This window comes from Dendrobium catenatum, unplaced genomic scaffold (genome assembly GCF_001605985.2).
Source record: "Dendrobium catenatum unplaced genomic scaffold, ASM160598v2 fragScaff_scaffold_1413, whole genome shotgun sequence".
NCBI lineage: Eukaryota > Viridiplantae > Streptophyta > Magnoliopsida > Asparagales > Orchidaceae > Dendrobium > Dendrobium catenatum.
Window position 1 is genome coordinate 907,254 of NW_021319875.1, and position 21,461 is coordinate 928,714.

The 21,461-nt window shown below is 39.0% G+C and overlaps 1 protein-coding gene across 1 annotated transcript; it reads left to right on the top strand.

Annotated features, from left to right (window-relative positions):
- Positions 1-9,904: 9,904 nt before the first annotated feature.
- Positions 9,905-13,111, top strand: LOC110094896 (AP-3 complex subunit delta). Its single transcript, XM_020820234.2, has one exon. It carries the CDS (start codon positions 10,026-10,028, stop codon positions 12,852-12,854), a length of 2,829 nt encoding a protein of 942 aa, XP_020675893.1. The 5' UTR covers positions 9,905-10,025; the 3' UTR covers positions 12,855-13,111.
- Positions 13,112-21,461: the final 8,350 nt, after the last annotated feature.

Sequence of the window (21,461 nt, forward strand, 5' to 3'; positions counted from 1 at the left end):
CGTGTGATTCTTTGAAAGCTTCTTCCATACATGGGCGGATCTATAGTGGGGGCCCTGGGGGCACAGACCCCCATTGGCCCAGCAATTAAATTCAATTTATTTTAAATTATATTAGTATAATAATTAGTATATAAGGATTAAATCTAATTTCTAAACTAATAAGCCATCCCCATCTGCCTTCGTGCTCCGCCTTTGCTACAATTTTTTTCCGAATGAAGTGGACCAATTTCTCTCCTTCTCTCTCTCTCTCTCTCTCTCTCTCTCTCTCTCTCTCTCTCTCTCTCTCTCTCTCTCTCTCTCTCCCGCCTTTATCTTACCCCTATCTCCCTCTATTTCTCTTCGTCTCTCTCTCTCTTTACATTCTCTCTCTTACTTTCTATTTGCCCAATATTACCACCCTCATTACAGCTCTCTTTTGTTTGGGAATTTAGACTTATAGCTGTCCATTTTTTAAAAATAATAAGAAAGAGATGTGCTGCATAAAAAGAAAATAAATTAATTAACAAATAAAAAGTTTTAATATATTTTAGTAAGTAACTTAATTAATTTAATAGGGTTAACTTTAAATTTTTTATTATTTATGATTTTCTTTTGCTAATGTACAGGGGTGGATCCAGCTTCTTTTTTTAGGATGTGTAAAAAAAATTTTTGTTGGGGATGGACAAAGATGCTTAAGATTGATAAAATTAAATTAAAAAAAATTAAGAGGGGATAAAATACCCAAAATATTCTAAAATATATATATATTTTTTAGGGTGGGCATTAAAAACTTTTGATCTTGAGAACGGTCCTCAGCTCATTACCTGCAAAGCTAAAGCAAAGGAAATGCAGAATGAAGTGAGGGAAAACATCAGAAGAGCGAAGAACCAAATTTCATCCTTCATCTTCCATAATCTAAAGCTGCTACAATATAATATACTTATACTGTAATCGGTTACGAAGCCGATGGTGTTGTTTCTATGGCAGAGAAGAAATGGCTGTGATGAAAAAGTTAAAAAGCTGTAAAAGCTGCTCTGCCTTCAGCAGAGTAAGTGGAGAACGAATGAAATGTGAGCCGACTTATGTATATGCATAAGCTCTTATCTATTGTATTTATCAGGCCCCCTTAAGTTAACACTTGTTGTCTACATTGTTAACTTGTCTCGAAGAAAATTAAATCGAGATGTAGCTAGTGGCTTAGTGAAAATATCTGCTGGTTGATCGACTGATGAAATGTGATGAACTGAAATGTATTGGGAACGAATGCAATCCCGTATAAAATGGAAGTCAATCTCTATATTTTGGTGCGGGCATGGAAAATTGGATCATTGGCTAAAGCCAATGTCGAAACATTATCACAATATAGCTTGGTCGGATTGTTAAGAGGAATATGGAATTTAGTTAGGAGGCGACGAATCCAAATAATGTCGCAGGCAGTAGTTGAAAGAGCTCTATAATCCGCTTAAGTAGAAGAACGAGCAACCGAAGATTGTTTCTTAACAGTCCATGAGATGAGTGTATCACCTAGGTACGCACAGTAACCAGTGATGGATCGGCGATCAAATTTATCGGACGCCCAGTCAGAATCTGCAAATGCTGTTAGATATAATGAAGAATGGGTGATTGGCAGGCCAAGATGTAGTGAGCCTTGAACATATCGGAGAACCCGTTTTAGCATTTGGAAGTGCACATCAAGCGGATAATGCATATGTTGGCAAAGAAAATTGACAGCAAACAAGAGATCTGGGTGAGTTAAGGTTAAATATTGAAGCATACCCACAAGTGCCGGTAAAACTCAGGACGGGAATAAGGAAGAGCAGATGAGTCCGAAGTAGGTAGAACAGGCATCAGTGGGGTGAGTACGGGTTTACATCTGATCATAGCAGTTGTTTGTAGGATCTCCTTAGCATAGTGTGATTGACTTAGATGAAGACCCGTTGATGTGTAGATTTCTTGTAAGCCCAAGAAGTGGTGAAGATGTCCAAGGTTGCGCATGTTGAATCGGGAGTGAAGAGCAGCAATTAAAGAATCAATAGCTGATTGGTTGTTGCCAGTTAACAAAATATCATCCACGTAGACCAAAATGTAGAGCTGAATGGATGCTTGCTGAAAAAGGAGCAGCGATGGATCAGCAGAACTTGTATTGAATCCATAGTTTAGGAGATAAGCAGATAAAGTCGCAAACCATTGGCGGGAAGATTATTTCAAACCGTATATAGCCTTTTTTAAAAGGCAAACATGATGTGGGAATTGTGGGTCAACAAAACCTATCGGCTGTTTCATACAAATAGTCTCATTTAATGTGCCATGGAGGAAGGTATTTGAGACATCAAGTTGCAAAACAGACCAATTATGAGTGACAGCCACTGTAAGAAAGGTTCGAATTATTGTGAATTTTGCAACGGGGCTAAAAGTTTCATGATATTCTAAGCCATGTTCTTGTTTAAAGCCCTGAGCGGCAAGCCTGACAAGCCTTGCTTTATAACAGGCAATGGAGCCATCGGCATTGTACTTGGTTTTAAATAACCATTTGCAGCCCAACACATTTTGAGACGCGTCAAAAAGAACCAATACCCAGGTGCCTTGCTTTTGCAAAGCTTCAAATTCAAGGCTCATAGCATCTCTCCACGCAGAATGTTTAAATGCCTGGGTGAATCCAGTCGGGTTTGTCAGTGTGACCATATGATGTAGATCAAGGATTTGCTTTGGCTTGAGATTTCCGGTTTGAGATTTGGTAAGCATGTGATGTTTCGGTGGTATGGGTAAATTTGATAAGGATTGGGAATAGCTATCATTGGTAAGTATTGGAGAGGGTAAAGAATTAGTGTGAGCAACCGAAGGAATGGAGTTGAGCTGATCTGATGTGTTATGGGATGAAGGGAGAATGCTTGTATTTATTGGAGCCTGTTGTATAGGGTGAACAGCCGAAGCAGGTATCAAGGTGGCTGGCATTATGGGAACAGGTTTATGAGAATCGAGTGGCTATAATTGTGGAGTTGGTGCATCGTTGCGAAATGGGAAAATAGATTCATGAAAGTGAACGTGATGAGAGATGTATAGTTAAGAGTTCTTGAAGTCATAGCAACGATAACCTTTGGAATTGTCGGCATAGCCGAGAAAAACACAAGGTTGGGAGCGTAGTGCAAGTTTGTGTGTTAAGTGGGTAGGTAGCCATGGATAAGATAGACAGCCGAATGTTCTTAAGTGGGAATAATTAGGTGAATGATTAAATAGGACTTGATATGGAGATTTTTGATTAGTAGAATAGGATGGGAGACAGTTTATGAAGTAAACAGCCGTTTGGAGAGCATCAACCCAGAATTTTTGGGGAAGTTGAGCATCAAACAGTAAAGCTCGAATGGTTTCAACAATATGGCGATGTTTTCGTTCGGATACACCATTTTGTTGAGGTGTATATGGACAAGAAGTTTGGTGTATTATGCTAAAATTGTTTAAGTGTTGCTTGAAGGTTGTATTTATGTATTCAACTCCACGATCCGTGCGGAGGATTTTGATAGTTTTATGGAATTATTTTTCAACTAATTTTTTGAAATTAATAAATATGGAAAAAATATCATATTTAGAATGCATAGGGTAAGTCCAAGTATAACGGCTGAAATCATCAATAAAGACAACATAATAACGATAAGATTCCATAGATACAATTGGGGAAGGACCTCATACATCACTATAAATAAGTTCTAGACAATGGTTTGACCTAGTAGACGATAAAGGAAAAGATAGACGACTACATTTGGCCTTAGAACAGGCATTACAATGAAAGTCATGTTTAGCAACTATATTGTTGGAGAAAATTGCGGGTAGAAACTATTGAGTTGATGGTGATGGATGTCCTAATCGTCGATGTCAAACAGCGGAAGATGGAGAAGTAACAGCAGAGAAGCATTGACTGTTGGATGGAGCTCGATTTTTGGGATTAATTGGGTAGAACCCATGAAGATTGGGACCGCAGAGAAGTGTTTAATTGGTCTTGGAGTCCTTTATAAGAAAGCCATTAGCATGAAGTAAGACAAAATAGGGGTTATCAGAGGTCAATTTATGAATTGAAATGAGATTATGTGAAAGATGAGGCACATGAAGAACTTTGGGTAAATAGAGCTTACGATGTGGTGTAGGTAGCAATCCTTGACCTGTGTTAGCAATATGGAGTTGTTGGCCATTTCCAACTTGGACGTGAGATGTTCCCGAGTACAGTTGGATGTTCTGAATTTGGGAAGAGTTAGAGGTCAAATGTTCAGTTGTCCTTGAGTCCAAAAACCATTCTGCTTGCTGCGGTGCATCTGCAGTGATGTAGGCTTGATGTGCGGAAGAATAATTTGGGTCATGGCAATACCACCAATTAAGAGCTGAATGGCCGGATTTCCCGCAGATCCGAGGTCGTCTGCCACCTCGAGTGGATGCCGAGTTAAAGGAAGTTGGTGTAGCACGTCCAGTGAATCCACGGCCTGGTGTATCGTGGTTGGAGGGTGAGCCACGTTCTCTATTTTTATAAAAGGCACGACCACGGGAGGAGCCTCTGGTAGCAGTAAGAGCAAAATTTGGATCAGGTGAAGTTATGGAATCTCTGCTTGTGTCCGCATGAATATGTAGTTATTCACTACAAAGCAGGGCGTAGAAGTCGTAGATGGGAATGGGATTGAGTTGTGTGCGTATCGAAGTCTTGAAAGACTGATACGATGCAGGCAATCCGTTCAGGGTGTAATGCATGATATTGTCTTCCTCGATGGAGGAACCGATAGCTGTAATGGCATCTATTTTGTTCTTAATGTCTGAGAGGTATTGGAACATGGTTTTGTCGCCAAGTTGTAACTGGTGTAATTCTCCTTTGAGCTGGAGAATGCAGGATCTGTTCGACGACTGCAACCTGCGCTTAAGCGTCAACCAAATCTCGTGAGTGGAATCGAGATTAAGTATATACGGTAAGAGGGAGGGTGAGACAGTGGAATAGATAGCAGATGATAGATGCTGATATTTTAGCATCCAAGATGTATAGGATGGGTTGAGTGAAGATACACCACTGGAGGAGATCAGATATTTCGCTGGCTTGACTGTAGATCCGGTAAGATTCCCTTCAAAACTGTTCGCTGTGAACAGTTTGAGCAACTGTGACTTCCATATGAGATGGTTTTTAGTGGTCAGCTGAACGTTAACCATTGTCTTCGCATTTGACATAAAAAAATTTTGCTGCGGTGGGATAAAGATTTCGAGAACCGGTGAACTGGCACTGGAGGTTTCCATCTTAGTTGTTGTGGACGAAGCGGCCATCGGAGAATAATACATAGAGCTCTGATACCATGAAAACTTCTGATCTTGAGAACGGTCCTCAGCTCATTACTTGCAAAGCTAAAGCAGAGGAAATGCAGAATCAAGTGAGGGAAAACATCAGAAGAGTGAAGAACCAAATTTCATCCTTCATCTTCCATAATCTAAAGCTGCTACAGTATAAAATACTTATATTGTAATCGGTTACAAAGCCGACGGTGTTGATTCTATGGCAGAGAACAAATGGTTGTGATGAAAAAGTTAAAAAGATGTAAAAGCTCCTCTGTCTTCAGCAGAGTAAGTGGAGTGAGCCGACTTATGTATACGCATAAGTTCTTATCTATTGTATTTATAAACCCCAATACAATGGGGATCCGCTCATGCTAATGTGAATAATTGCGTCAAATTAATTTAGAAATAGTTAGAATATTATCTAATAATTTAAATATAGTTAATCTATATATATATATATATCTTTTTAAGCGGTTCAAATATATATTTGATTGTATTTTTTATTTTTTAATTAAAAAAATATGTCATGAATTGTAATTATATTAAAAAAATGATATTTTGAAAATAATTTAATGACTAGTACTAATTTGTGCCCCCATTAAAATTTTTTTTTGGCTCCACCCCGGCTTCCATAGTCACCACTCCTCATAACTTGATGGTAGTTTGTTAGATAACTTAGATATGTGATTATAAAATTTCCTTTATAATTAGTTGTTCAATCGCCACTTCTTCGACATCAATATTAGAGGACAAATAGTTTTTCTTCTAAGAAAAAAAATAATCTTTCACTCTCTCTCCCTCTCTTTATATATATAATATATGAAAATTTGACTTTATATGCCTCGTAATGCACCCATTTGGACATATATATTTGTTATATATTTATTTGGAGAAATATATTCAATAGTTTATTTTGGTCAAAATTACTCTTGCAATAGCAAGATAAGCCATATTCCTTGATAATGCAAATGTTTGAACAAGATAATGGCTCAATCATGTCTCTTCCAAGAGCCATTGCTATCTTCCAAGCAACATTTATCTTCTATATCGAGTGATCCCTTTGTTATAAATCGTGAACCACTTTAAATGAGAAGTTCATATATTTTTTCATTACGTAAGTTTGAATGCATTCACCAACCCTTTGAACACTAATAATCCTAATTATAATAGGAATGTGATGAAAGGAGAACCCTATGATTACAAAATTAATAAGATTCGAACTTCAAATTCAGTACTTTTTGAATAAGGTTTGGACATGTATTTTTAACCTAGAGTTCTACTATTTTATATAAAACTAGTTCCAAACAAGTAAGATTTTTCGGCTGTTATAACCGCTGTTTAAAACTAGCTATAGCAGCGGTTTAAAAACTGCTGCTATTATTCGATGCGAAAATATCATATTTTTTGTAGTGAAGAATTGAACATAATACAAATTTGTAATCAAATTTTGAATCTTATTCTGACGATAATTGAATCATTTTCAAATCTAAGGTTGTAACCTAATGTTTGAATCTTTTATTCTTATGTTATTAGATACATCTTCTTCTTTTTGTCTTTCTACTGTAATATAAGAGGATTGGTTCCATCACAAGAATGCATGAATGTATATGTGCATCAAATTTTCTTGAATGATTTACACATTCATTCAACACCATACTCTCATATGTGCATCATTTAATGATTTGATGTTACCGAGCATGTGATTCCAATTATTGAGTACGTAATATAAGATTCTGATTTGACACTGATATAGAATGATTGAATGTCATGTGTCTACTGATTTGACAATACTGCATTATTATAAATTTTGGCAGTCTTCATAGATGCTTTAATTTTATTGATTTATGATTTCTATATTTATTGGATAACACTATTATGACATATGATTTAAGAATGATTGTTTACTATAGAACATATTTCGTTAGGACATAGCTTAAATATTCTTTGAATGTAAATAAAAATTAATCAAATCATATTTGAATATATTCAAATATTGATAGAACCATAATCAAATCATGTTCGAATATATTCAATCACAATTAAACTATATTTGAAGGCATAATCATAACACATTTATACTGAGTTAAATTATCTATCTATTTAAAATAAGTTCATACATTATTATTAAATGATCTTTAAATATGGTTTGAATAAGAGTAAATAATATAATTTTTGAAATATAATACTCGTAGATGTTTTAATAAGTATCCTATGTGAGAGGGTCTCCTGAAATATCCTTTAAGAAACTACCAGCTTATCTAATTATGCTTGATACATCATCAAAAAATTATCTTGATCGGGCACGAATCTTAAATGCAAAATCAAGTTGAAAACTTCAGAATTAAAATTGGGACCATCCAAACTCTGATTTTAGCAAACTTATAGTCAAACTGAACGTCCCAGAATACAAACCCAACGACACCAAATCCAACCCAATCCGAACCCAAATGGATCCAAATCAAGGGTTAGAAGCACTATTGAAAGGTTTGAACCACAATTTGGATTACCAAACGATTTCCAAACATAACGTGCTTATAATCGAATCAAGCGGCTCAACGAGATGTATCCAACGAGCCCAAGATCATTGAATTCCAACGTAACTAAGACATTCAAATGTCCATCAAACGGTCCTGATCAAGGGATTCAACATCGGGCCGTCCATCCAACCACTCCCCATTTGCCCTTGATCTCCCACCTATTTACGGGCCATGCCACTCCAAAAAATTATAAATAGAGCCCAATTTTCTCTTAAAAGGGGACCCCAAGCCAAAGGATTCACGAGAGAGATCGGAGATCGTTCTTGCCTCCTTGCTCCTCCTCAACAACCGCCAGAGTTCTGCTGGACCACTGCCTGACGTCGTTGCTCCGCCGGACAACCACTTGTGGCCCTCACCTCCACCGGACCACCAATTGAGGCCCTCATCTCTGCTGGACCACCACTTGAGGCTTTCACCTCCTTCGGACCACCGCTTGAGGCCCTCACTTCAACCGGACCACCGCTTGAGGTCCTCACCTCCACTGGAACACCGCTTGAGGCCCTCACCTCCGCTGAACCACTACTTGAGGCCCTCACCTCCATCGAACCACCACTTGATGACCTGAGCTTAGCAGGACCACCACTTGAGGCCCTGAGCTCCGCCGGACCACCACTTGAGGCCTTGAGCTCCGCCGGACCACCACTTGAGGCCCTCACCTCCGCCGGACCACCACTTGAGGTCCTGAGCTCTACCGGACCACCACCTTAGGCCCAGACTTCTGCCTAACAACCACTTGATGCCCTCACCTCCGCTGGACCACCACTTGAGGCCCTGAGCTCCACCGGACCACCACTTGAGGCCCTGAGCTCCACCGAACCACCACTTGAGGCCCATAGTTTCGCCAGACCACCACCTAAGGCCCGAAGTTCTACCGGACCACCACTTGAGTCCCAGAGTTCTATTGGACCGCCACTTGACACCCAGAGTAAACCCAGAGTTTTGTCATACCATCACTTGACGTCCGGAATTCCGTCGGACCACCATCTGATGCCGGACTTCCGCCGGACCACCGCCCGACACTGATGTTCTACCAAACCAACGCCAGGCTACCAACTGACGTCCAAATTTTAAAGTAGTACCAGACTTCTGCCAGTCCACCAAGTGACGGTATAATTTCATCACCGTTTGGCACTAGATTTCAACCAAACGGTTGTCATTTGTAATCTGATAACCCTCAGGGACGAGTCAACCTATTGTAATCTACCCAAACACTAGTGGAATCATTTCAGATTGGGCCAGGCCCTGTGATTTTTCCCCTTTCCAAGATTTTCCACATAAAAACATCTTGTTTTCTATGTGTGAGCTGGATATTCGTAGAACGTTAAGACACAAAATTTTAACTCTATCGTCACGTGTATTCTAGCCCACAAAAATGCTACATATAAAAAATCTAGGGGCAATTATTGATCTCCAACAGTAGAGTGATGGCCATTTTAAATATGTATCTCTCTTTGGTGTTTGTATTTAAGGATTCAAAAGTACATACCACTCAATGTTAAATATCAATAAAACATTCTTCAATATATGAAAGTAGTGAAAGATTTCAATGCTTAGATTTATCATGAAAAATAGTTAAGTCATGGCTACATTTTATGTCCAAGCTAAGGGAGTTAATAAACACAATGAAGAATTTGGTGTTTATTTGTGATAATCATAACATCACATATATTAAACATTGTTCTAGAGGTCCAACATGCTAAGTAGAGGATTTTTACTTCAAATTAAATGTGGGGATTTACATACATACAACTTTATTTCATGTTATTTTTACATATCTAACACCTAAAATTTTAATATTACATCTATACCACTCATATAAAATTTTAATATGAAATATATCACTCATATATTTCATTCTTACCACTCATACCATACTATAAATTTTAATATTTTATTTCATATACTCATATTTATTTTGGTAGACATGTAATATTAAAGTTTTAGATATTTGATATATAAATAACATGAAATGAAATGGTATGTATGTAAATCCCCTAATAAAATTTTCAGACATATTTTTTTCTGAAATAAAATAAAAATATATATATTTAAACATTTTGGTGTACTATGCAGCCTATAAAATAAAATTTCATTTCATATGAAGCATTAGCCCCAATCAATCCCCAAAGAAATGCCCGGTCATACATTTTTGTTCCTCTAAACGCCGGATCAAGATCCATCCGGCTCAACTATTCTCAGTCATCGTCACTGGTTATGGCCGCCGACGCCTCCACCGTGGGCAGCTCCGCCTCATCCTCCGGCGGCTTCGCTCCTTTTCTGGTTGACTCACTCTTCCAGCGTTCCCTCGATGACATGATCAAAGCCCTCCGCTCCGCCCCCGGCGGCGAATCCTCCCTCATCCACCGCCTCCTCGCTGAGATCCGTCGTGAGATACGCTCCACGGATTCCGACACCAAGTTCCTTGCCCTGCAAAAACTCACATACCTCTCTTCCCTTTACTTTCTCGACATGTCATGGGCCGCGTTCCACGCCCTCGAGCTACTGCCCTCCTCTGTACCCGCTTTCAAGCGCACCGCTTACCTCTCCGCCTCTCTCTCTTTCCACCCGTCTTCAACCGACCTCTTACCGCTCGCCACCCATCAGATCCGCAAGGACCTTCAATCCCCCAATCCCTCCCTCTCGTCCCCCGCACTCCACCTCCTTGCCCTCTCCTCCTCCCCGGACCTCGCCCTTCACTTATCAAACGATCTTCTCTCTCTTCTCTCCTCCCCGCGCGCTGCTGTTCATGTCCGCTGCCGCGCCGTTATTACGTCCCTCCCCGTTCTCCGCCTCACCCCTGATTCCGCTCGCACCTTCCTCCCCAAACTTGTCGAAGCACTCTCCCCTTCATCTCCTCTCCTCTCTGCTGCTGCTGGCATCTTTTGCGAGCTTGTTTGCTCCGGTGACCCACGGCCATATCTCCCCCTTGCCCCTGACTTCCACCAAGTTCTACTTGAATGCCGCAACAACTGGATCCTCATCAAAATTCTGAAAATCTTCGCACGCCTTATCTTATTAGAGCCTCGTCTCAAGCGCAAGCTCGTTGATCCGATCTGCGAACTGATGCGCCGGTCTCCGGCCAAGTCGCTGGTGTTTGAGTGTCTCCGAGTCGTTTTCTGTAGCTTCCCAGATGAAGAAACGGCCTTTCAGCTTGCAGTGGAGAAGGTAAAAGAGTTTATCGCTGCGGATGATGATCCCAATCTTCGTTTCCTCGGCCTTCACGCTTTGGCTATGCTTCAGCCAGGGCAGTCCTGGGCGGTGGAGGAGAACCGTGAAGCCATTGTGAAGTCCCTTGCTGACCCTGATCCAAACATCCGTCACGAGGCGCTCCGGCTTATCATGAACATGGTTTTTGAGAACAACGTAGTGGAAATCTCTTCTCTTCTCATCAACTATGCTTTGAGGTCAGATCCTGAATTCAGTAATGAGATCCTTGATGCTATTCTTGTAACCTGCAGTAGAAATTTTTACGAGCTGGTGCTGGATTTTGATTGGTATGTGTCGCTGCTTGCTGAGATGGTGAGGAATCCGCATTTTATGAAGGGAGAGGAGGTCGAGAGACAGCTTATTGATATTGGAATGAGGGTGAAGGAGGCCAGGTCTGAGCTTATTCGTGTGGCTCGTGTTCTTTTGATTGATCCAGCTCTTCTCGAGAATCAATTCCTGCACAGAGTTCTCTCAGCTGCAGCTTGGATTTCAGGGGAATATATCCAATTCTCAAGAAACCCGTTAGAGATTGTGGAAGCTCTTCTACAACCAAGAACTAGTCTCCTGCCATCGCCAGTGAGAGCTGTTTACATTCAAGCAGTGTTTAAAATCGTCACATTTTGCTTCAATTTCTTTGTAAATGCTGGAGTTCTCTCTGATTCTAAATGCAATATTGATGAAAATACTGGTGCTGAAAGTGAGGATAGTTCTGATGTGACCACATTCAAAATGGAATCATTGGAGTTGAAGAAACTCTTAACAAGTAAATCCATCATCCATATACTAAACTTGATTGTAACGGCACTGGTACCATTGTCAGAATGTAATGAGGTTGAGGTTCAAGAGAGGGCGTGCAATGTTCTTGGTTTAGTTCTCTTGTTGAATGGGATTGAGTGGAAAACTGACGATGTAGACTGGAGGATTGATGGAAAAATTAGGGAGATTGTTACAATTATGAGTTCTGCTTTCTCTGAAGAGCTTGGTCCTGTATCAATGCATGCTCAAAAAAGAGTCCTTGTGCCTGAGGGGCTAGAGCTTAAGGAAAACCTTAGTGATCTTGATGAGATACTAAGGAACAATGATGTTCCTTCATCCCTCTCAATATCTTTTTCGTCGCGAATACATAGTCATAATGAAGATAAGGAGGAATCTGAACCAGCGACTGAATCTACTTCTTTGCTTGCTGAACATAGGAAGCAACATGAATTGTATTATCTTCCTACCGATAAGGATGAGAGTGGGTCAAATGAGCACCCCAGAGAAAATGATGTTACAAATGCAGTTAGCTCTGAGAAGACCACTAATGATCTTTTAAAGCTTACAGATCAGTCTTTGGTTTCTAGGTTGACAAAGCCTGCAAAACCTCGGCCAACAGTTGTAAAGTTGGATGAAGGCGTTGATTTACCATCATCTTCTTCGAAGTATGTAAGGGAACCAACTGGAGATCTGCTCTCTGGTGCAGTTAGGGATGTGCTTTTTTATGGTGACGAAACATCACCAACCATTCAGAACACGCTTTCGGAGAACTATACACAGAGAAAGGCAAACGAAACTTCAACAATTAGCAATGTAGATTCACTGCTGAAAGATAGTTCATCTCCGCGCGAGAGAGAAATTGGAAGTTCCAGCTCTAGAAAGAACAAACATCATAGTCAAGGTAAAGAAAGAAACAGAAATACTAGGAAAAATGAGACTAAAGAAGAGAAAGGCAATAGGAGTTCAGCAAGGAGCAGCCATCATCATGGAAAACACAAGCTTAAGCAAAGAGTAGAATCAGGCGATCCTTCTTTAGCTAAAGCTCCACAGACACAAGCTATTCAAGATTTCCTTTTGTAAAAGGTGATACAATTCTCGGCTACTTGTATATATATCTGCTTTTTTTGTAGTTCTCAATCTGGGCTTTAATTTTTTCTTTTCTCAATCAGTTTAAGGATATTTTCTAACCCTTATATCTGTTTTTCTTACATTCTCCAGAAAGTTCTCTTAAGCTGGATTTTACTTATTTATGTTTATAGTAGTTCAGGTACATCTAATGTTATTATCTTTGTACTTTTTACTTTCAATTTTACATCTGTCAGTATTGACAACCTAAATTCCTGTTCAATTTATACAAATGTCTAAATCATACATTTTTCCCCAAATCCTTCATATCAAATTATTGTAAATTTTCTTTCTTGAAGTGAACCACATTAGTGTGAATTTGTGGAGATTTGCTTCATTTTTTTTAACTAATGAAGAATTCCTTATTGATAGAGGAGTTTCCTGTCTAAACTTGTTTCTCAATGTAACATAAAATGCATATTTTGTTAAGGTAGATCTAACAAAAAATTTAAATTATTATTATTTTCAAAGAGAGGTTTCATTGAGGAAAGGGATTGGGCCTCTTAAATGTGTGGTTGTATGTTCTATTTGTCATCCATGCGCCTAAAATGGCCTATATTTTAGTGATGGTTGAAATTGCCATTCTATGGAGCATCTTATGTTTTCTTGTTGGTCACTGGGCTGTTCAATAGGTTGATTGTGAGAGGATTTTGAGAAGAAGGCACACACTAGCTTGGAGGTGGCTTATGGTGGATCTTTAAGATTGCCTTGAAGGTATAGTAAGGCACTAGGGTTAGGTTTATTGTGGCTCCTTGGGTAGGTCGAGTGGTGATTATCTAGAGGTGATTATCATTTTTGTCTGAAAAGGTGACCATATCAATGAAAATGATGAGGACATCGGAAGATCAACGGCTACGATATGGAGTTTATTTTTATTTTTAATGTGTCTTATGTACTAGTTTATCTTATATTTTTGTTTTTCCCATTTTATCCCTAGGGGTGGTCATGTGGTGTTGTAGCCCGAAGGGCGTTTTAGCCTTTGTTTCTTTTCTTTTCATGAGACCTATTTATAGGCTAGCTCTCTTGTATTTTAGGATGATGAATATTGAATTTAAATTTTAGTTTTCTTTGCTTGATCTTTAAGTGAGTTCATGAAAGGAGAGACCCTAGGTGGGTGAAAGCAATACCCGTCAACCATGGTGAATTCCTTGGTTCGCGGTTCGTCGTCTTCTTCTTTTCCCCTACACTCCACTCCCTCAATTCCCCATAGCACCCACCGGCCTTCCCCTTCCACCTTTTCTGTTTTCTTTTTCTTTTTGTCAAAAGATTAGCCTCCTCCTTGAACCCCCACTGCCACCCCCCCTTGGCTCCCAAGCCACCGGCTTCCAATAAAGGCTCAACGGCCAGCCCCAGCCCACGACCCCTCATTTTCCCCTACCCGACCACCACATCAAGACCCGCCGGCCTCCCTTAGCTGTTTCTTCCACCACTGGCCACATGCTTTCCCTCTCCTTGAATGATGAATTAACTCATCATTAATACTTGCCTAAAATAGCCTAAGTGATTTGGGAAATTAATTTCAAAATTTTGAAATTCAAATTTTGAATTTCAAATGGTTTCCTAAATTACAAAGTCATATTAGGCAAGTCTTGAATCTAATTTCATTTTAATTTTAAATTGGGTTGGAATGATTTATCTCATCCCAAACTCCACTTCCCTCTAAAACCCCTTCCTTCCTAATTTGGATTGTTTTTAATTTAGAAAGAAATTTGAATTCAAATTAATCAAGTTTGAATTTCAAATCTTTCATAATTAATTACACAATGTTTGGAAACCCTCTTCATTCAATCAATTAATCAATCCTGAAATTAATTGATTAATTGCTCCATAACTCACATACATTGAACTTGGACACCTTTCTCTCCCCTCTCTCATGGCCGGCCCCCTCCAATCTCTTTCCTATCTAATTAAAGCTCCCAATCAAGCCTCCAATCAACCCATTAATGCTCACTTAATCAGCCAGCTCCTCCTCTTCCTAATCTCCATTACTCCCAAATTCTGATTTGGAAATTCTTAAATGTTTAACCTAACTGCCCCTCCTTAATTCCCTTCACGGTATCTTCAAAATTGTTGGTTTCCTTTTTACTGTATCTCTACTCCAACAATTGTATATTGCTGTTTTGTACCCAGTGCATTCCCAAATTGAAGTCCAAAGCTCCCAACATCAAACATCAACAAGTCCAAGCTTTCCTGATTGCTATATAGTGCTGTCCAGAACTTTTTTGAAGCCGTGTAAGACTGCTGACCAGCAGTTTTGGTAAGCTCTCCCTCTACTGACCTGCTGACCACAAGTCCAAGTTGCTGCCCAACAGTATCCGGAAGGCTCGTAGTCGCTGTCTACTATCCTCAATCACCCACTATGGCCACATCGGAGCTTCGTACCTTCAACCTTACGTAAACTCCTTTTCTCCAAGTCATATATCTTCCTAGTTTACTCACCAATTGTGGTTATATTTTGATTCACAAGAGATCATGTCAATTCTCCTTCGCTAAAACTTAGTAAGTTAGAGAGTTGAATGATGGATCCATGCATAGTAGCTAATCTTATTGTTAATCTAGGGATCTCTTGTTGAAAATCATCCATGAATGCAACGTTAGATTAATTGGTTGTTTTATGGTCTTAACTCCTATGTATATGTTTTAGCCTAAGCTTGTTTTACCGCTCTTTGTGTTTTATCTCATCGTTAAAATTGTTATAAAGATATAATTATTGTGGCTTCTAATATTAAGCGTGCAAATTCCTTAATCTATTCATCCTTGCATGTACGGTCTACATCATCTTGGTATCCGAGCACGGCTAGCATGTGTTACATGTGCTAGAAGTCATCCTAGGAGCTTACATAACCATGCTTATGTATTGTTGCATGCATATCATCATTTAACATAGTTTAATTTACTGTTATGTTTGTTGTCCACATTCCTGCAAACATATAGTGAATGTTAGGTTAGTTTCTTAATTGTTTAGTTGCTGTCCTTAACTTAACAGCCTTCCTAACTGCCTAGACTTCTTAAACCACCTTTGTAGCTTGCTGTCCAAATCATTCCTGCGCCATCTAGTGACCTTTAGGTGAGTTTGATTAAGTGTTTAGGTGTTGTCCTCAATCCAACAACCATCCTAATTGCCTATATCACTTAAATCTCTCTTGTAGCTTACTGTGAGTAATTTCCTACACCTTATAGCGAGTCATAATTATGTTTCCTCCTTGTAGAGTGTTGTCCCTTACACCCAATCTTCTTTAGGTATCACTTGCGCTTTCCAATGGACCCGGTAGGACTTCAAAAGAAGTTAGATGATCTTGTTAATCTAGTGGGTTCTATGAATAAAACCATGAAGGAGAAACATGTTGACTCTTCCTACTTTAGGTACGTGACTCATTCGGTCATTCATACTAGTCGGAAGGTGCCCCACTCTACCTGAGTCTAAGCTACAACAATATCACTTAAAGTCACATTACCGTCTACCCACCTTTGCTGGTTCCTCGGATCCTTAATACTTTAGGGAATTGGTTAGACAATTAGAGGACTATTTTGATTCACGTGATATTCCTAAGTCCCTCCAGTTTAGCGTTGCTAAGTCTCACCTGAACAGTAGTGCTCGCCAATTTTGGATGAGGTTGGAAGATCATAAAGAGTCTCGTGGCGAATACCCTACTTCCGATTGGAAAAACATGAGACGAGAACTTGGATTAAAATATCTTTCCCCTACTTATGACCACTCGTCCTTTAGTAACATCAAGGTGTCTGCCCCACCCTGTAGGTCTTCACCTAGCCTTGATGGCCAACCCTCTATTGGGTCTTCTGCTGGATCGGTCTCATATGACTCCCCACTTGGGCCGACTCCTAGCCATCCCAATCAACCTTGTCTGAACACGCGTCCTCTCTGCGTGGTGTATCCCGATTTACCTCATCACATGAGTGACTATACCACCTTAAAAATTAGTAAGGATTCTAAGGCTACCCAACATTTGGTATCCCCAATTTTTGACACTGCAAGTGTAATTGTACACAAAAGAAGCACGGCAAAGAAGAAGTTTCCTGAACCTGAGACTGAGTACATGCATTTCGTGGATACTAATGATATCACTAATAACGAGGACTTCTTTGAGGATGAAACTGAAGTGATTGAATTAGACTCCCTACCTGACTTCAACCCTAATTTAGGAGATCTTGAACCTTTAAACTCTGATACCTTAGCCCATCCATATCCTCTTCTCATCAAGGATTTCCCTTTGGATAAGGTCTGTCTGGACGATATTAATTTGATATCGGAAGAAACTGATCCGACCTTGAACACATTGAAATTAAATTCAGAAGAATCTGATTTAATTGTATCTCCTACAGAGATGACTCCGAATAATTCCGATATAATTTTGAATAATTTTGATGGCGATGTGGATAATTTCAAATTGGAAGTGATTCAACTGAATTTACTACCTGATTTAGATCTCAATTTAATTGACCCCAAATCCATTGATCTTAGACTTATAACTACACCTGACCCTATTGAGCATGTTGATATTAATTTGAAAGACAATAATTTGAATCTGATTGATTATGAGCCTAATTGGAGAAATGACCCTCGTGTTTTATTGGAATCTATTTTAGGAGTTGCTCCTTCCGATTTACATTTGAAAGAGAGTGTCTGTCTTGATTGGATTTATCTCACCATTCCTTGTACCGACTTTAATGATAAAGAGAGTATTAGCCCACACTTTCTTGTCACCTCTCTAACTGTTGTGCCCACATTTGTTTTAGACACTCTATCCCATTTTTTGAGTCTCATACCTGCTGGTGACCCTTTGGGCTATCCTATTACGGTTGTGAGTCAGGATCCCTTGTCTTATCACGTTTCTAATTTCCTCATTATGCCATCTATTTTCTTGTCCTTCCTTATTAAGGGCTATCTCTCTCCTAGTTGGATAAATTTTTTAGGTTATCATGTTGCCCCTAGGAGACCACCTATGACCCTAGTTGAAACTCTCTATATAAATGCCCTTGTAGCTAAGGATGTCTTCATTGCTCCTCCTACATCAGTTCTGTTAAACATGGAAACTTTTATGTATTCTCATTTTGTGACTGGTCCGTCTTTATTCCTATCTGTATGCTTGTGAGTTAGTATGTTTGTGTATGTTTTTGTAGTCTGTTGTCTTCCAAAAACTTTTCTCTATTTAAAATTTATGTGTTAGTCTTCAATTCATTTCATTCATCATGCATATCAAGTCTCTTGCATCACTTTTTTCCATATTATTTATCTTGTTTGGTATTGAATTTTGGACATATGATTTCGCATAAAACATGCCGCATTTGCATCTCATCCCCTAAAATTGCACGCCTAATTAAACTGAACAATAATTTTAAACTTCATGTTGAATCTAAACGACGATTTAAAACTTTTGAGTTTGGTGATTCAGTGATGGTGCGGATTCGTCCGGTGCATGTGCGACCTATTAACATAGAAGATTTAATAACTTATGACGATTCAAAGCTTAACCCACCAAATCCACATCAAACTGAACCTTGTGCGACCCCACCCTATGAGAACCCCAGCCTACCTCCACTCCCAAATATTTCCAAATCACCCATAGCGGAGAAGGTTGACATGATTCCAAGTGATGACATTATTTCTACAAAAGAGGGTGGACAAAAAAGATATCTGATAAAGTGAAGAGGTAAACCAGAGTCAGAGGATACGTAGTCAGAGCGCGAGGAGCTACAACAGATCGATCTAGATGCACGAGAAGTTCTCGAGACACCCACTCGATGGAGTCGAGTTTTCTCCCACCCGGGGAGAATGATGAGGACATTGGAAGATCAACGGCTACAATCTGGAGTTTATTTTTATTTTTGATGTGTCTTATGTACTAGTTTATTTTATATTTATGTTTTTCTCATTTTACCCCTTGGGGTGGTCATGTGGTGTTGTAGCCCGAATGACGTTTTAGTCTTTGTTTCTTTTCTTTTCATGAGGCCTATTTATAGGCTAGCTCTCTTGTATTTTAGGATGCTGAATATTGAAATGAATTTTTAATTTTCTTTACTTGATCTCTAAGTGAGTTCATGAGAGGAGAGACCCTAGGTGGGTGAAAGCAATACTCATCAATCGTGGTGGATTCCTTGTTTCGCGGTTCGTCATCTTCTTTTTTTCCCCTACACCCCACTCCCTCAATTCCCCATAACACCCGCCGGCCTTCTCCTTCCACCTTCTATGTTTTTTTTTTTTCCTCAAAAGATTAGCCTCCTCCTTGAACCCCTCCTTGCCGCCCCCCTTGGCTCCAAAGCCACCGGCCTCCAATCAAGGCCCAACGGCCGGCCCCAGCCCACCACCCCTCATTTTCCTCTACCCGACCACCACCTCAAGACCCGCCGACCTCCCTTAGCCGTTTCTTCCACCACCGGCCACATGCTTTCCCTCTCCTTGAATGATGAATTAACTCATCATTAATACTTGCCTAAAACAACCTAAGTGATTTGGGAAGTTAATTTCAACAATTTGAATAGTTTCCTAAATTACAAAGTCATATTAGGCAAGTCTTGAATCTAATCCCAATTTAATTTTAAATTGGGTTGGAATGATTTATCTCATCCCAAACTCCACTTCCCTCCAAAACCCCTTCCTTCCTAATTTGGATTGTTTTTAATTTAGAAAGAAATTCGAATTCAAATTAATCAAGTTTGAATTTCAAATCTTTCATAATTAATTACGCCATGTTTGGAAACCCCCTTCATTCAATCAATTAATCAATCCTGAAATTAATTGATTAATTGCTCCATAACTCACATACATTGAACTTGGACACCTTTCTCTCCCCCCTCTCTTATGGCCGGCCCCCTCCAATCTCTTTCTTATCTAATTAAAGCTCCCTATCAAGCCTCCAATCAACCCATTAATCAGGTGAGTACGCAACGGAGCAGCCACAATCACTGTTGATAGCAATGTGGCCTGTGTCTATGCTCGGCGGATGACAGCAACTTGGAGGTTTCTAGCTTTGGATCGGCCACTAAGCTTTGCTCAAAAAACTTAATAATTCACTAAAAAATAACCAAGAGTGAGTAAATGTGGTCAATATTAAGCATTTGGATCTTAGATAAGCTTAAATGGCAATTGATTGGTTTCTAATTTCATGCAGTATTTGTGTCCTTGTGAGTGGCCAACTCAATAGGTTTTGGAGGGAGGTTTCATTTGATTTTCCTCTACTTTGCCATGCTTGAATTGGGTAGGGTCAGCCATAGCTTTTAAAGAATGTGGAGTAGTTTTCTGAAACGAGTGCATGATTGAATTGCAGGAGGACTTGGTTCAATATTCCTTCCTTTGATATTTAGAGTGTTGTTGATGATGATGATGATGATGATATGAAATCTTGGTGCAATGCTCTAATCATGTGTTTGTATTGCAAGATTGTATTTTCTTTCTTATTTAGGCTTCGTTTGGGAGAGCTTTATTATTGCTTTTAAAGCAGTTTTTTTAGTACAGTTTTTTTTTTAGAGAAAAATTGTTTGAAAAAACTGCTTTATAAAGGAATACGAAAGCTATCCCAGACAACGAAGACTTAATTAGAGCTGTTTTTTTTTTTTTTTTTTTTTTTTTTTTGCATTTGCATAGAAAAGTGCATTATTTTCATTTGAAGTCGTAAGTTTGAGTAGGGGTGTCAACATTTGATATGACCCGAAAATCGGATTCGAACTTGACCCAAAAATTCTGGGTTAGGGTCAACCCGGACCCGAAATGGGTTGGGTTCGAGTTCAACAATTTGACCCGTTTCAAAAATCGAGTTTGGTTCGGGTTGACCCTTTGACCCGAAATTGATCCATTTTTTATTAGAAAATATGTTTTTGACCCGAAAACTTGAGATTGACCCGTTTTTTGAACAAAAAACTAGCAATTTTTTGGCAGTCCCAAGTCATTTGAGTCATGCCGGGTTGACCCGGGCCTGGGGGGTTTGACCCGAATCTGACCCGTGACCCGAAATTAACACCCCTAAGTTTGAGAATATTAGTTCTAATTTGCTTAATTTAGTCAAATATTCATCACAACCACTTGATAGTTTCCCTTTAATGTAATGCAAGATATCTTAAGGTCTAAGTTTCATTGTTATAAACCTAGGATAAGATGCTTACAAAACACAAAGAAGGCCACACAATTAACACTTTCCCAATTATTTATTTAGATAGATTTATCTTTTTTGTCACAAAAATAAAAAAAAAATGCATGTAATTTATTCCAAATGATAATGTAAAAGTTCTAAATTATAATAATATTGTATCTAATTTAATTTAAAAGTTTTATGTTAATATTTATATTAATTGTGATTAAGTTTAATGTTTATTTAATATTAAATAATTTATTTAATTAATTTTTTTATAAAAACTTAAACCGACCGTTTTTTAAAAATTGGGACCGATTTGCCGGTTGAACTAGTGGTTCTTCCCAAAATCTGCCGGTTTTTAGATTGGACCGGACCGGTCTGATTTTTAAAGCACTACCACCGCTCTTTCAAATTTTAAATTTCTAATGAGTATAGATTTTCAAATTTTTATCTAACTTAACCAACTTTATAAAAGAAA

Bases quoted from the DNA above. Each gene is read 5' to 3' on its own strand.
- LOC110094896 (XM_020820234.2), top strand. From the start codon at position 10,026: ATGGCCGCCGACGCCTCCACCGTGGGCAGCTCCGCCTCATCCTCCGGC.